This window comes from Pseudophryne corroboree, chromosome 2 (genome assembly GCF_028390025.1).
Source record: "Pseudophryne corroboree isolate aPseCor3 chromosome 2, aPseCor3.hap2, whole genome shotgun sequence".
Classification (NCBI taxonomy): domain Eukaryota; kingdom Metazoa; phylum Chordata; class Amphibia; order Anura; family Myobatrachidae; genus Pseudophryne; species Pseudophryne corroboree.
The window spans coordinates 150,414,634-150,430,360 of NC_086445.1; the positions used below are offsets into that span (position 1 = coordinate 150,414,634).

The 15,727-nt window shown below is 47.2% G+C and overlaps 1 protein-coding gene across 3 annotated transcripts in view; it reads right to left on the reverse strand.

The window, feature by feature from the left end:
* CCDC169 (coiled-coil domain containing 169) overlaps positions 1 to 15,727 on the reverse strand; it is a 356,256-nt gene that overhangs the window by 216,228 nt on the left and 124,301 nt on the right. For 2 of the 3 annotated variants that reach the window (XM_063951831.1, XM_063951833.1), the window contains exons 4-5: positions 13,935 to 13,975; positions 12,707 to 12,760 (exon numbers count right to left, since the gene is read on the reverse strand). In XM_063951831.1, coding sequence (XP_063807901.1) covers positions 12,707 to 12,760; positions 13,935 to 13,975 — 95 coding nt within the window. The remainder of the gene's footprint in view (positions 1 to 12,706; positions 12,761 to 13,934; positions 13,976 to 15,727) is intronic. The other variant, XM_063951832.1, reaches the window with a different exon arrangement.

Below are 15,727 nucleotides of genomic sequence, written 5' to 3' on the forward strand. Positions count from 1 at the left end.
TTCCAGATTCGCTATCACTGCTCTGAGTGATTTCATCTTGAACTTGAACCTTTGTATGTAAGTGTTCAAAAGATTTCAGACTTAGAATAGGTCTCACCGAGCCGTCCGGCTTCGGTACCACAAACAGCGTGGAATAATACCCCTTTCCTTGTTGTAGTAGGGGTACCTTGACTATTACTTGCTGGGAATACAGCTTGTGAATAGCTTCCAACACCGTCTCCCTGTCGGAGGGAGATGTTGGTAAAGCAGACTTCAGGAATCTGCGAGGAAGAGACGTCTCGAATTCCAATCTGTACCCCTGTGATACTACCTGCAGGATCCAGGGGTCGACTTGCGAGTGAGCCCACTGCGCGCTGAAATTCTTGAGACGACCCCCCCACCGGACCTGAGTCCGCTTGTAGGGCCCCAGCGACATGCTGAGGACTTTTCAGAAGCGGGGGAAGGCTTCTGCTCCTGGGAAGGAGCTGCTTGCTGCAGTCTCTTACCCTTTCCTTTGCCTCGGGCAGATATGAATGGCCTTTTGCCCGCTTGTTCTTATGAGAACGAAAGGACTGAGGCTGAAAAGACGGTGCCCTGAGGTAGGAGGTGGGAGGTGACCTGAGGTAAAAAAGGTGGATTTTCCGGCTGTTGCCGTGGCCACCAAGTCCGATAGACCGACCCCAAATAATTCCTCCCCTTTATACGGCAAACTTCCATATTCCGCTTGGAATCCGCATCACCTGACCACTGTCGCGTCCATAAACTTCTTCTGGCAGAAATGGACAGCGCACTTACCCTTGATGCCAGAGTGCCAATATCCCTCTGTGCATCTCGCATATAAAGAAAATGCATCCTTTAAATGCTCTATAGTCAATAAAATATTGTCGCTATTCAGGGTATCAATATTTCCAGTCAGAGATTCCGACCAAACCCCCCCAGCACTGCACATCCATGCTGGGGCGATTGCTGGTCGCAGTATAACATCAGTATGTGTGTATATACTTTTTAGAGTATTTTCCAGCCTCCTATCAGCAGGATCTTTGAGGGCGGCCGTATCAGGAGACGGTAACGCCACTTGTTTTGATAAGCGTGTGAGCGCCTTATCTACCCTAGGGGGTGTTTCCCAGCGCGCCCTAACCTCTGGCGGGAAAGGGTATAATGCCAATAACTTCTTTGAAATTAGCAACTTCCTATCGGGGGTAACCCACGCTTCATCACACACTTCAATCAATTTATCTGATTCAGGAAAAACTACAGGTAGTTTTTTTTTCACACCCCACATAATACCCATTTTTGTGGTACTTGTAGTATCAGAAATATGTAACGCCTCCTTCATTGCCGTGATTATGTAACGTGTGGCCCTACTGGAAAATACGTTTGTTTCTTCACCGTCGACACTGGAGTCAGTGTCCGTGTCTGTGTCTATGTCGACCGACTGAGGTAATGGGCGTTTTAAAGCCCCTGACGGTGTTTGAGACGCCTGGACAGGTACTAATTGGTTTGCCGGCCGTCTCATATCGTCAACCGACCTTGTAGCGTGTTGACACTATCACGTAATTCCATAAATAAAGCCATCCATTCCGGTGTCGACTCCCTAGGGGGTGACATCCCATTACAGGCAATTGCTCCGCCTCCACTAACATCGTCCTCATACCTGTCGACACACACGTACCGACACACAGCACACACACAGGGAATGCTCTGATAGAGGACAGGACCCCACTAGCCCTTTGGGGAGACAGAGGGAGAGTTTGCCAGCACACACCAAGGCGCTATAATTATACAGGGACAACCTTATAGTAAGTGTTTTCCCTTATAGCAGCTTAATATATATTAATATCGCCAAAATATGCCCCCCCTCTCTGTTTTAACCCTGTTTCTGTAGTGCAGTGCAGGGGAGAGCCTGGGAGCCTTCCCACCAGCGGATCTGTGTGTGAAAAATGGCGCTGTGTGCTGAGGAGATAGGCCCCGCCCCCTTCACGGCGGGCTCTTCTCCCGTTTTTTTCTGTAATCCTGGCAGGGGTTAAATACATCCATATAGCCCAGGGGCTATATGTGATGTATTTTTAGCCAGTAAAGGTAATTACATTGCTGCCCAGGGCGCCCCCCCCCCCCAGCGCCCTGCACCCTCAGTGACCGCGGTGTGAAGTGTGCTGAGAGCAATGGCGCACAGCTGCAGTGCTGTGCGCTACCTTAAGAAGACTGGGACGTCTTCAGTCGCCGATTTCTGGACCTCTTCTCTCTTCAGCATCTGTAAGGGGGCCGGCGGCGCGGCTCCGGTGACCCATCCAGGCTGTACCTGTGATCGTCCCTCTGGAGCTAGTGTCCAGTAGCCTAAGAAGCCAATCCATCCTGCACGCAGGTGAGTTCGCTTCTTCTCCCCTTAGTCCCGCGTTGCAGTGAGCCTGTTGCCAGCAGGACTCACTGAAAATAAAAAACCTAACAAACTTTTATTCTAAGCAGCTCTTTAGGAGAGCCACCTAGATTGCACCCTTCTCGGCCGGGCACAAAAACCTAACTGAGGCTTGGAGGAGGGTCATAGGGGGAGGAGCCAGTGCACACCACCTAGTGGTCAAACTTTTAATTTTGTGCCCTGTCTCCTGCGGAGCCGCTATTCCCCATGGTCCTGACGGAGTCCCCAGCATCCACTTAGGACGTCAGAGAAATGACAGTTAGAAGCTGATTGGCTGGTGCGTTATCACCTTGCACTTATCACTGCTTTATCACTTCTCCAGGCTTAATGTGCCTCATAGCTTGATAATGCACAGCAGTTCTGTATTCTACAGGGGGTTAAACAAGGAGAGATCCGTTCTTAAAATCTAAGCAATCTGACTAGATTGCTTAGATTCTAAGTACGGATCTGCCGTGTGTATGCCCCCCAGCGATAAGCTATCGCCGGTGCTAGATTAAGCCTGCATGCAGGCTCAAGCTAGCGGGTCGCTCATTTCAGCGCGGTGTGAAGTGAGCGCCCCCACCGTCGTCGCCACCCCTCGCTCAGCACACATCTCTCCCATTAGTACTGGCCTTACCAATTTGCTTTCTCTTTTGACCACAGGGTCTGCTGTCCAATGATGTAAATCTCACCTCAACCCACAGAGCAAGGTAACAGTTTCCACCTACTTTAATGCAAATATGTACAGAAATAAATGGTGTGGGAAATGTATTCTTCTGTCTTATGCTGTGATATCAGACTAATGAGAAAATGTATCAGCTTTGAATCTGTTTTAATAATTATGTGTATATAAACAGGATTAGTTAAGGTGGGTGTGGTATAATAGATCAACAATGTTATGGTCGACACTAAATGGTCAACGTACTTTAGTTCGACAGATACAAAAGATTGAAAGGTACAAAATGACAACATATAAAAGGTTGACCGGTACAAAAGGTCGACATGACAATGGTCAACACATTTTTTGGTTGTATTTTTATTTTGTCACATCTTGTGACCACCATCAGTACAAACGTAGACCCTCGCGTGCTTGCTTCGCTCGCCACGCTTCAGACAAGGTTACTATTCCCGATAGATGTTGGGAAAACATGTGAACAACACAAAACATGTGTCGACCATTGTCATGTCGACCTTTTGAACCTGTCAACCTTTTGTACCTGACGACATTTCATCTGTCGACCATATGGTGTTTACCTACTGACTGTCAATCTATCATACAGATACCATTAAGGCTGACTGACCCATGTGCCAAAGCAGACACTAAGGGGTATATTCAATAACTGTCGGAAGCTGCCGTCTTGTCAGAAAGACGGCAGCTTCCGACAGTTTTAGGTCGGAAGGTATTCTGACCTATTCATTACGGCCCCATTTTTCCGACAAGTCGGGAAACCCGACTTGTCGGAATGCACGCTGATAGGCAGCTTCAGCCGCCGATCAGCGTGCATTGTCGGAAGCGGGGCCAAACCCGACAGGTTTTAGCCCCGTTTCCGACAATCTCAATCTGACTTTAAAAAAAGTCAGATTGAGATGAGGGAGCTGAGAGCAGCAGACAGAGGGAGCAGCGGGGAGAGCAGGAACCCAGCGGCAGCGTCCACCCAGCTCCAGCAAGCGAGGTCCCGCTTGCTGGAGCCGGGTGGACGCTGCTGCAGCCGCTGCTCCCCCCGTCTCCTCCTCTCCTCCCCCGTACTATGTATAGCTATACACTGAATAGATATAACAATGCACAGTAAAGACTGGATGTATATCACAGGGTACTTGTACTAAATAACCCTGACTAAATGCACTCTTTCTTAACTAACACTGGGGGTCATTCCGAGTTGTTCGCTCGTTGCTGATTTTCGCAATGGAGCGATTAAGGTGAAAATGCGCATGCATAAGTAATTTAGCACAAAACTTAGTAGATTTACTCACGTCCGAACGAAGAATTTTCATTGTTGAAGTGATCGGAGTGTGATTGACAGGAAGTGGGTGTTTCTGGGCGGAAACTGACCGTTTTCTGGGAGTGTGCAGAAAAACGCAGGCGTGCCAGGATAAAACGCAGGAGTGGCTGGAGAAACGGGGGAGTGGCTGGCCGAACGCAGGGCGTGTTTGTGACGTCAAACCAGGAACGAAACGGACTGAGCTGATCGCAGTGTAGGAGTAAGTCTCGAGCTACTTAGAAACTGCTAAGAATTTTCTATTCGCAATTCTGCTAATCTTTCGTTCGCAATTCTGCTAAGCGAAGATACACTCCCAGAGGGCGGCGGCCTAGCGTGTGCAATGCTGCTAAAATCAGCTAGCGAGCGAACAACTCGGAATGACCCCCACTGTCAGCAGACATGTAGAATACTTAAGTGTCCTGTAAAATGCACAGCGCTGACATGCAGGCGGCTTTACATAGGAGGGTTTGCCCAAACAGTCCCAGGATCAGCTCTGCTTGCTATAATGGCGCCCAAATACTGACAGGGAGTGAGGGAGAGAGAGATATGCAGCTCCAGGGTGGGAACATTTACTCTAAATGGCGGGCTGGGGGAGGGGCTATAGGTCAAAGCCTTATCCCCCTGCTGGACTTCACCACCGGGTACTGGGGGCTTTGTAAACTGGTTTTATAAGAGAAAACCGACCTGTGCCCATGCCCTGGTGGTCTAGTGGGGTCCCTGTACTACCACAGTGTCCACGCCAACACGCACGTCCCGCCTCCCACCGGTCGCGCGGGATCGCGATTTACAGCGGGTCCCGTTGAGGGGACCACTTACCTCCTCCCTCAGTGTGGCCGCGCGATCCAGGAGAGCAGCGGTCCTGTGTATGACTAACAAGGAAGAAAATCGGAGCCTCCGCTGTAGGTACCCGGCAACCAGGGCGCGGGAGTGTACAGCGCCGCTGGGGGAGGTGATGGAGCTGCAGCGGGAGATGTCTGACTGACATCTAACACAGACAGTGTCTCTGCTGCAGCCCTTGAAGTCTTTGAAGTTCTTTAAAAGCTTCTCTCATGGCTGCTGGAGCAGCCCCCCATGTTAAGTGCCTGCTTACTGCATGGCACCAACTACAAAACTGAGCTCCTGTGCATGGAGGCGGGGTTATAGAGGAGGCGGCGCTAGGCATTCTGGGAACAGTCAAAGCTTTGAGCCTGTTGGTGCCTCGGATCAAGATCCTACTCTATACCCCAATGTCATTCCCTGTGGAGCCCAGTGTACCCCGCAGCAGAAAGGAGATTTATGGTAAGACTTACCATTGTTAAATCTATTTCTGCGAGGTACACTGGTTTCCACAGGGAATAACATCGGGGTGTAGAGTTGGATCTTGATCCAAGGCACCAACAGGCTAAAGCTTTGACTGTTCCCAGAATGCCTAGCGCCGCCTCCTCTATAGCCCCGCCTCCAGGCACTGGAGCTCAGTTTTGTTAACCAGTCCAATGCAGTAGCAGGTAAGAGAGACAGTAGATGTTAGTCACATAGACCCACATTCTCATGACAGGAGAAGGGACTAGCGGCTAATGCCATACAAACCCAAAGAAGCTAAGTGAGTCAGGGTGGGTGCCCTGTGGAAACCAGTGTACCTCGCAGAAAGAAATTTAACAATGGTAAGTCTTACCATAAATCTCCTTTTCTGCAGCAGGGTACACTGGTATTCCACAGGGAATAACATCGGGGATGTCCTAAAGCAGTTCCTCATGGGAGGGGACGCACTGTGGCGGGCACAACAACCCGGCGTCCAAAGGAAGCATCCTGCGAGGTGGAAGTATCAAAGGCATAGAACCTGATGAACGTGTTCACTGAGGACCACATAGCCGCCTTGCACAATTGTTCAGCGGACGCACCACGGCGGGCCGCCCAATAAGGTCCAACAGACCGAGTAGAATGGGCCTTGATAGCAGCAGGAGCTGGGAGTCCAACCTGCGCATAAGCTTGTGCTATCACCATTCTAATCCATCTGGCCAAGGTCTGCTTATTCGCAGGCCAGCCACGTTTTTGAAAAACAAAAAGAGAATCTGATCTCCTGATAGAGACAGTCCTTTCTACTTACATACGGTGAGATCCCGTACCACATCCAAAGACCGCTCTTTGGAGGACAAACCAGGAGAGATAAAGGCCGGAACCAAAATCTCTTGGTTAAGGTGGAAAGATAACACCACCTTAGGTAGATAACCAGGGTAAGTTCTAAGAACTGCCCAGTCACGGTGAAAAATCAGAAAGGGTGGACGACAGGACAAAGCGCCTAAGTCAGACACCCTCCTAGCAGAGGCAGTAGCAAACAAAAAAATTACCTTAAGCGTAAGGCATTTAAGGTCCACAGACTCAAGAGGTTCAAACAGAGACTCTTGAAGGGCATTAAGGACAACAGAGAGATCCCATGGAGCCAAAGGAGGGACGTAGGTAGGCTGAATCCGTAGTACACCCTGAGTGAATGTGTGAACATCAGGAATAGATACAATTTTTCGCTGAAACCACACCGACAAGGCAGAAATGTGAACCTTGAGGGAGGCCAGGGCGAAGTCCTAAATCCAGGCCTTGTTGCAAAAAAGCCAGAAGTCTGGAAGTACTAAACTTGTATGCATCGTAATTCTTAGCAGCACACCAGATGAAGTAAGAATTCCAGACCTTATAATAAATCCGTGCAGAAGCCGGTTTGCGGTGTCACAACTGAGGGCTGGTGCTGACCAGGGGGAAGCCTCAGTTGTAGGGGCTGAGGTATATGTGTACCTGGGAGGCAGTACAGGGTTCTTGGACATGCAGGGAACCTTTAGAACAAATGCCCGAAGGCGTGACCACGACAACAAGGGAAAGTTCAAAGGTTTTATTAAACACAGTTCAGAGGAATACTGATGACTTGGTACTGGTAATAGGAAACACAGTTCAGAGAAATACTTGGGATCGATGACGGAACACCGATGGTTACTTTGGGATTGTTGGTAAGCTTTGAGTGAAGCTGGGGTTCGCAGATAGAAATGCACTATTGTACTTAGAAGCACAGGTGAAGCATGAAGTGATTCTGGGGATTGCTGGAGAAGAAGCTGGGAATGGCTGCTGGGAAGCCGGAGTTCAGACACAGGTGAATCAGGGTAGACTGTAGAGGGTTAATCACTGGAGTGTCGGGTTACACTGCAGAGTATAATCACCAGGGAGTCAGGCTGTACTGCAGAGAAAGTCCATGGGAGAACTGCACACTGGAATCACTGAAGACAATTGAAGCACTGACAATCTTTCCAGCCCAGGAACAAGATATTTATACCAGCTGGGAAACAGGGATTGGCTGGCTGATTAAGCAGAGTCTAGAGTGCAGCTGCTGGGTAATTAGGTAGAAACCAGAGTGCAGCTGATAGGCTGAAAAGCAACATGTGATGAAAGCAAACATGGCTGCGCCCATGTTTGCTTTTGGAGGGAAAGATTGTTTGTAACTTGCATGTGAGCTTTAACCATGAAGCTGCCAGAATCACAGTGAAGAGTTTTGAGACAATGAGATGCAGCGTGCTGCATGCAGACAGTGCAGATGGAATCCAGGCTTTGAACACTGGGACAGTCTCAGGAGGCATTTGGAAGGTAAATACTGATAAGGAATTACCTGGATTGTGACATGCGGGCCTTCAACATAGTTTGAATAACCGCCTCAGAAAATCCTTTGGCCCTCAAGAGTGAAGCTTCAAGAGCCACGCCATCACAGCCACTCTTGCCAGGTCCTGGTAAACACAAGGGCACTGAACGAAGAGGTCTGGGCGTTGAGGAAGTAGAAAAGGATGCTCTATCGAGAGACCTTGCAGGTCTGAGAACCGTGTACTGACGACTGAGGAAGTCCGCTTCCCAGTTAAGAACCCCCTGAATGAACACTGCCGATATTACTGGCAGATGGCGTTCCGCCCATCAAAGAATATTTGTCACTTCCATCATTGCCATGCAGCTTTGATTGCCGCCTTGATGGTTTATGTACGCCACCGTGGTGGCGTTGTCTGATTGTACTTGAAAGGGCCTGTTCTGTACGAAAGGCAGGGCCAATGTCAACGCACTGAACACTGCCCGCAATTCCAGAATGTTTATCGGAAGGAGAGATTCCTCCCTGGTCCACCAACCCTGGAGAGAGTGATTCTCCAACACCGCGCCCCAACCCTGCAGACTGGCATCCGTCGTTAGGAGGACCAATTGACCCCTGCTCAATTGGTGGTCCTGTAGCCACCAACTCAGTGACAGACAAATCTCCAGAGTCAAGGAGATCATTTGAGACCTGATCCGGTGAGGAAGGCCATCTCACTTGGAAAGAATTAACCTCTGCAGAGGGCGAGAATGAAATTGAGCGTACTCTACCATGTCGAAAGCCGACACCATGAGGCCTAGTACTTGCATCGCCGAGTGTATCAACACTCTTTGGTGAGAGAGGAAGCATCTGATTCTGTCCTGACGTTTCAGGACCTTCTCTGGAGATAAGAACAAACGTTGGTTGTGTGTGTACAGTAATGCCCTCAAGGTGCACCATGCTCTGAGCAGGGACCAGTGAGGATTTCTTTCAGTTGATGAGCCACCCGTGGGCTTGTAGGAATTGGACCGTCAGTACCAGATGACGGAGGAGAACCTCTGGGGAGTTCGCCAGGATCAACAAGTTGTCCAGATACGGCAGGATTCTGATACCCTGACGGCGGAGAAGGGCCATCCTGACTGCCATGACCTTGGTGAAGATCCGAGGAGCCGTGGTCAGTCCGAAAGGCAAGGCTTGGAACTGATAATGAAGGTGCCAATAGCAAACCGTAGATATTGCTGATGCGACAAGGCAATAGGTATGTGTAGGTAAGCATCCTGTATATCCAGGGATACCATATAGTCCTTGGGTTCCAAAACCAGTACAATAGAGCGCAGAGTTTCCATACGGAATTTGGACACCCTCACAAATTTGTTCAAAGATTTGAGGTTGAGTATAGGCCAGGAGGATCCATTCGGCTTCGGAACTAGAAACAGCGTCAAATAGTATCCCCTGCCTGAGACAGAGGCACCGGCACTATTACTCCTGTATCCAGGAGGGATTGGACAACCAAATGTAGAGTTTGTGCTTTTAACGGATCCGGAGGGATAACCATTGAGGAAAACTGGCGAGGGGGACGTCTCTTTAAAGAGAACGCGTACCTGTGAGAGACCACTTCCTGCCCCCAGGCGTGAAATGGCACCCAAACGCTGACAGGGAGTGAGGGAACCCGTAATTGGTTACTATATTTTTTATTAAATAGACCTCAGTAGGTTAAATTAGGTAACCTTTTATCTAAGATTGTAACAATTAGTACGGGTGTCCCACAAGGTTGTGTACTAAGGGGGTAATTCTGAGTTGATCGCAGCAGCAAGTTTGTTAGCAATTGGGCAAAACCATGTGCACTGCAGGGGGGGCAGATATAACATTTGCAGAGAGAGTTAGATTTGGGTGGGTTATTTTGTTTCTGTGCAGGGTAAATACTGGCTGCTTTATTTTTACACTGCAATTTAGATTTCAGTTTGAATACACCCCACCCAAATCTAACTCTCTCTACACATGTTATATCTGTCCCCCCTGCAGTGCACATGGTTTTGCCCAACTGCTAACAAATTTGCTGCTGCGATCATCTCAGAATTAGGCCCTAAGTCCTCTTCTTTACTCTCTATTTACCCATGATTGCGTGTCTTCCTCTGAAAATGTGCAGATCATAAAATTTGCGGCTGACATAGCAGTCATTGGATTAATTTCTGGTGAGAATGAGGAGAGTTATCGCAGGGAAATTGAGAATTTGGTGGCCTGGAATGAGGTTAATCACCTTCAATTAAATGTGGATGAAACCAAGGAACTGGTGATGGATGTCAGGTGTAGTTGTGATTTTTCACTACTCCCAGTATTTATAAATGGGTAAAATATTGAGGTTGTTCATTCTTTTAAATTTTTAGGCATCCATGTTTCCTCCAGTTTATCGTGGGTGGTTAATACCCAGATAATAGTTAAAAAGGTACACCAACGCTTATTTTTCCTTCGCCGTCTTAATGTTGCAGGTGTGGGCGTTGGTGCGTTAATGAATTTTTTACAGATGTGCTATTGAGAGTGTTTTAACTTATCAAATCATGCTTTGGTATGGAAACTGTACCATCCGCGAGCAAGGAGAGTTGGAGCGCTTGGTTCGCTCAGCTAGTAAAATTATTGCGGTCCAGTTGCAGACTGTTAAAAATCTCTTTGCAGCAAGATTGATAAATAGAGCTAGGAGTATACTGTCTGATTCCAGCCACCCGTCTGCATATCTTTTACTAAGTTGCCCTCTGGTAAGCGTTTTAGATCCTTGAAGGCACGCACAAATCGTCTACGAAACAGTTTCTTTTCAACTGCTGTGCGCATGCTAAACACTCATTGTGAATAATGTGTCATCTCTAATATGTGTTATTGTATGCTATTTTTTATAACTATGTTCTATTTTTTTTATTTTTTTATTGCTTTGTGTTGTACAAATTGAATTTTGTTTTGTTTGATAATGACAATAAATGTATCAGTATCAGGGAGAGAGAGAGAGATGCAGCTCCAGGGCGGGAACACCTGCTGTAAATGGCGCCTGGAGCTGGGGGAGGGGCTACAGGTCAGCGCCTTATTCCCTCTGCTGGACTTCACCACCGGGTACTATGGAGCCTACAATAAACGGATTTTAGTAAATCCGACCTGTGCTCACTGCCCTGATGGATATAGTCAGGTCCCTGCATGGCCACAGTGTCCACGCCAGTGGCGCAGTCCGTCTCCTGGGACCGCGACCGGATCACGATTTCGGTGGTCCCACCTGGGGGACCCTCTTACCTCCTCCCTGAAGTGCGGCCACGCGATCCAGGAGTGTAGTAGCAGTGATGTGTGCCTGATGACCGGAGCGCCTCCGCTGCAAGTACCTGGCAACCAGGGCGCGGGAGTATGCAGCGCCGCTGGGGGAGGTGATGGAGCTGCAGCACAAAATGTCAGCATGACATACACAGCATCTAGTGCCTTTCTTCTCAAAAAGCTCTTATTAGGGCAGCCTAGCGCAGCCCCACCTGTTAGCTGCCTGCACTGCAGGCACCAACTTACAAACTGAGCTCCAAAGCCTGGAGGCGGGGCTATAGAGGAGACGGTGCAGTGCATCCTGGGAACAGTCAAAGCTTTAGCCTGTTGGTGCCTCGAATCAAGATCCAACTCTACACCCCAATGCTATTCCCTGTGGAATACCAGTGTACCCCGCTGCAGAAATAAATATATAATTGTTTATATTAACATAATCATCAAGCTTTAGGAATAGTAGAAATACTATATTATAACAATAAAAAAACAAGGCTGAAAAGATATGTGCAGAAAGTTGAAAGGCCAGATATATTACTTATAGCCCTAATGAACATTAGATCCTTTGGTAAGAGAAAGAATGGACTGCGTTCCAACAAAATATTAATGGAGCAACCTATAGCATTACCATCATTGTAGCCAGTTTCTTCTCCTACCACTGAAAAATGTTCTAGTGTTCTGCTGAAATCACACTGGAATGCTCATAAACAACCATGATGGCCATCCAGAAGAGACCACTGGTATAGTATGTGAACTCCCTGAATAGTAGTTAATATCACTTTGCATTTGCCTCTGGGGACCAGGTATCTCGAGGGGTGCCAGAAGGGGCACCGAAAGATGGGAAGGCTTCTGCAAAATACCGGGACTTACAGAGTAGGGTAGTTTTAGGCTGCCTTGGGCCTTTTACACTGGTGGTCCCCGTCCCCTGCAGCACTTCAAACTCTCTTTCATTTAACCATGCAAACTAGCATATTTATATAAATAAAAAATGCTAAAGGCAATTTCTATTTTTCTGGATTTTTTTTAGGTTATAGAGGCATAGCAGAGTCCTGATTTGCATCTCCAAAGTGTGGTGTTTCACCTAAGGTAGATGTATCTGGGCGGTTACAGTAGGTGCAGATTGGGGTGGAGCGTGTCTTAATGTTGGGAGGTATGATAAAGGTTTTATCAAGTAAAAGAAGACTCTTTTTTTTGGGCACGTAAAAGAGTCTTCTTTTCTTTGATACCTTTGATACTTTACCACGATAGATTCCTGGGAGCACCACCAACACTCTACAGAAAGAAAAATAATAATTCTCAGTATCACGTATGATTAGTTGGTTGAATTTTTGTGTACTCTGCTAATTTCTGACTCTGCCGGTAACACTTACATGAATATAATCCTCTTTTTTTTTTTTGCTTTTGTAAATAGGTATGATAAAGGTGCAAACTAAATGCAAAGGGTCAATTCCAAATAAAGACTATGGATAACTGTCTACTATGTGCACTATCTAGTATAGTATGTATAGAGCTTACATCCTCCTGCAGTTTCTGCCATCTTTGCTGGGCTGGCCATCCTAATTTCTCTGCCTACAACCAACACACAACAATACGTCATCATTTATTTTGGAGAACATTTAGTTGCGCTTTTCAGTTAAACTCAAAGATGTGGTTACTGATGTGGTGGAGGGGCTTGTCATAGACAAGTGATTCTCAAACTGCCACTCTGGGGTGTCTCAGGGCACTTGCAGGGGTGCCTTGGATTGGTAGTCCAGGATCAATTCAAATTATTTATGGTCAATGTAATAGGCAAAACCAGTGCTGGTGGCTGTCAATCATAACAGAAGCAAATCTTGTCCCTCATCACATTATTGACCCTAAGGATGACATCTAAACACAATTTGCTTAATATTTCTTCCTAAATTTCTCAGTAAGAAACTTTTGGCCATGGGGGGCCGTGAAAAAAATTCTGATACTTTAGGGTGCCATGACTCAAAAAAGTTTGTGAGCCGCTGTCAAAGTTTCCATCCAGACCACCAATGACAGCTGAAATTTCAGGTGAGGTAAGGGTTACTAGCAGTGGCATGTCATAGTTGGTGAAGGGTGTGCCCCTGAGTCAGGGGACACCTGCACGTCCCATGGCTCAGGAACCCATCTTGCATCCATTAAAATGCTTTACTCGCCACGCTGTACCCATTGCCTTATTTTACCTGGCAGCTATCTGCGCCATGTTTCCGGAGACTTCTTCGGAGACATGGCACACTTCAGAAAAAATCACCACAAACATAGCTAAAATTGTCAGTGTTGTCACAGCCTTTGCTATATATAGCAAACAGTTAATATTTGGATAGGGGCTATATTTGTGAAACAGGATGCTTATATCTATTTTGCACAGGGAGGCTTGAAAGCAAAGAAAAAACAACAAAAAACAAAGTAAATTTACACCTTGGTAAAAACCAAATTGCATTGCAGGTGGGACAGGTAAATTTATATTTGGGAGGGATGTGCCCAAATTCAATTCTGAATTACAGTGTGAAAATAAAGCTGCCCAGTATTTGTGGGCTACACGCAAAAACAGCCAGTATTTATCCTGCATATAAAATAAACTAAATGTATTTGCACCCCTGAAACTGTTTGTTCAGGTGCAAAGTTACTCCTTTCTTTTTGCTTTCCTCCCAATTGGGAATCAGCCCCAGAACCCTTAAGCAGACAGAACAGATAAATAGGAAAGGCCAAAAACATAAACCGTCCTGTAAATGCTTACCACAGACATTTGCTCAAAGGAGCGAACAGCAGACAGTCGATCTAAAATAGGACAAAACACAATGATAGAAAAAATTGTATGGTGAGAAAAATCAACTACAAATAATGTTATATATAATGTAAAGGCAATAATAATAGATTATAGGTGTTCGTCACTGTTAGTCCTTGGGCAACAACAATGCATTTTTTGGGGATGTTTAAGAAAGACTGATTATTATTTTTCTCTTACGTCCTAGAGGATGCTGGGTCCATTTTAGTACCATGGGGTATAGACGGTTCCGCAGGAGCCTTCGGCACTTTAAGACTTTTTAACAGTGTGAACTGGCTCCTCCCTCTATGCCCCTCCTCCAGACCTCAGTTTAGAAAATGTGCCCGGGAGACTGGATGCACACCAGTGGAGCTCTACAGAGTTCTGCTGAAAAATACTTTGTTAGGTTTTTTATTTTACAGGGAAGCTGCTGACAACAGCTTCCCTGCTTCGTGGGACTTAGGGGGGGAAGTAGGAACCAACTTCTCAGTTAGTTTAATGGCTCTGCTTCCGCTGACAGGACAACATTAGCTCTTGAAGGGTACTGTACACAGCCCTTGCCTGGCTGCTGCTCACTCCCACAGCACTGCCGCCACCCCCTAACAGAGCCAGAAGTCAGAAGGCTGGTGAGTATTTACCGGAGACCTGCAGAGAGGGGCCCTCCAGTCATCATGGCGGCGTAAAGGTACCAGAGCAGCGCGGGACGCTGCACAGCAACATGTTTCTCAGCACGGGGTGCAGAGCATGCGGGGGGGGGGGGGGGGAGTGCGCTCTGAGGGACGAGATATATCCTTACTCTCACTGGCAAAATGTACATACATGTGAGCCGCTGATGTACACTACTCCCGCCAGTATAAATATTACTGTGGCTGAACCACGCCATTACAGGGTGTGGGGCTTCACCTCAGAATTGCTTGTAGCACTCAATTGGCGCCATTTTCTCCTCACAGAGACGCCGAAGCGCTGATCCTACAGGCTGCTTCTCCTCACACATCGCTGATACAAGTACCAGGGTGTTATAGAAGGGGAGGGGAGCACATAATTTATTGAAGTCTGCGGGCTTCACATTGGATAAAAAGCGCTGTTTTTGGTATATATGTATATTCATTGTATGTAATACATATAGGGCGCGTGGTGTGGACTGGCATTCCCTCTGAGTCCCTCTGACAGACATTAGTGTAGGTCTGTCCCCATTAGCTCCCGTGTGTGTGTGAGTGGTGTGACTATACACGCGTGTAACATGTCTAGAGAAAGCTCTTCCCCAGAGGTACCCATGTTAGAAGCACAAGAGTGTTCTGAGCCTGTGTCGGTGAGAAAGCTGCAGAGTAATATGGCTAAACTAGCGAAGAAATTCTCTGAGTATAAGGAACAGACAAAGCTTTGGAGACAGTCTGTGGAATATGCTCTATTTGCAGATTGTTCCACATCATCCACTCGGTACCCCTCCAGTTCCCAGAAAAGGTCCCTGGCCCAAATTATGCAAAGGGACACTGACACAGATTCCGACACTGAAGTCGACACTGGGGATTTGAGGGGGGTAGACCCCAAACTGGCTAAGAGCATTCAATGTATGATAGTCGCTATAAAAGAGGTGTTGGAATTTCCTGACACAACACCTCCACCTGAGGAAAAAGATTATTTTAAATTAAATAAAAAACAGGTGGTGACTTTTCCTCCGTCTAAGGACTTAAATAATTTTTTTGAGGAATCCTGGGCTAACCCGGAAAATAAATTTGCTATCCCTAAAAGGTTGCGGGTAGCGTACC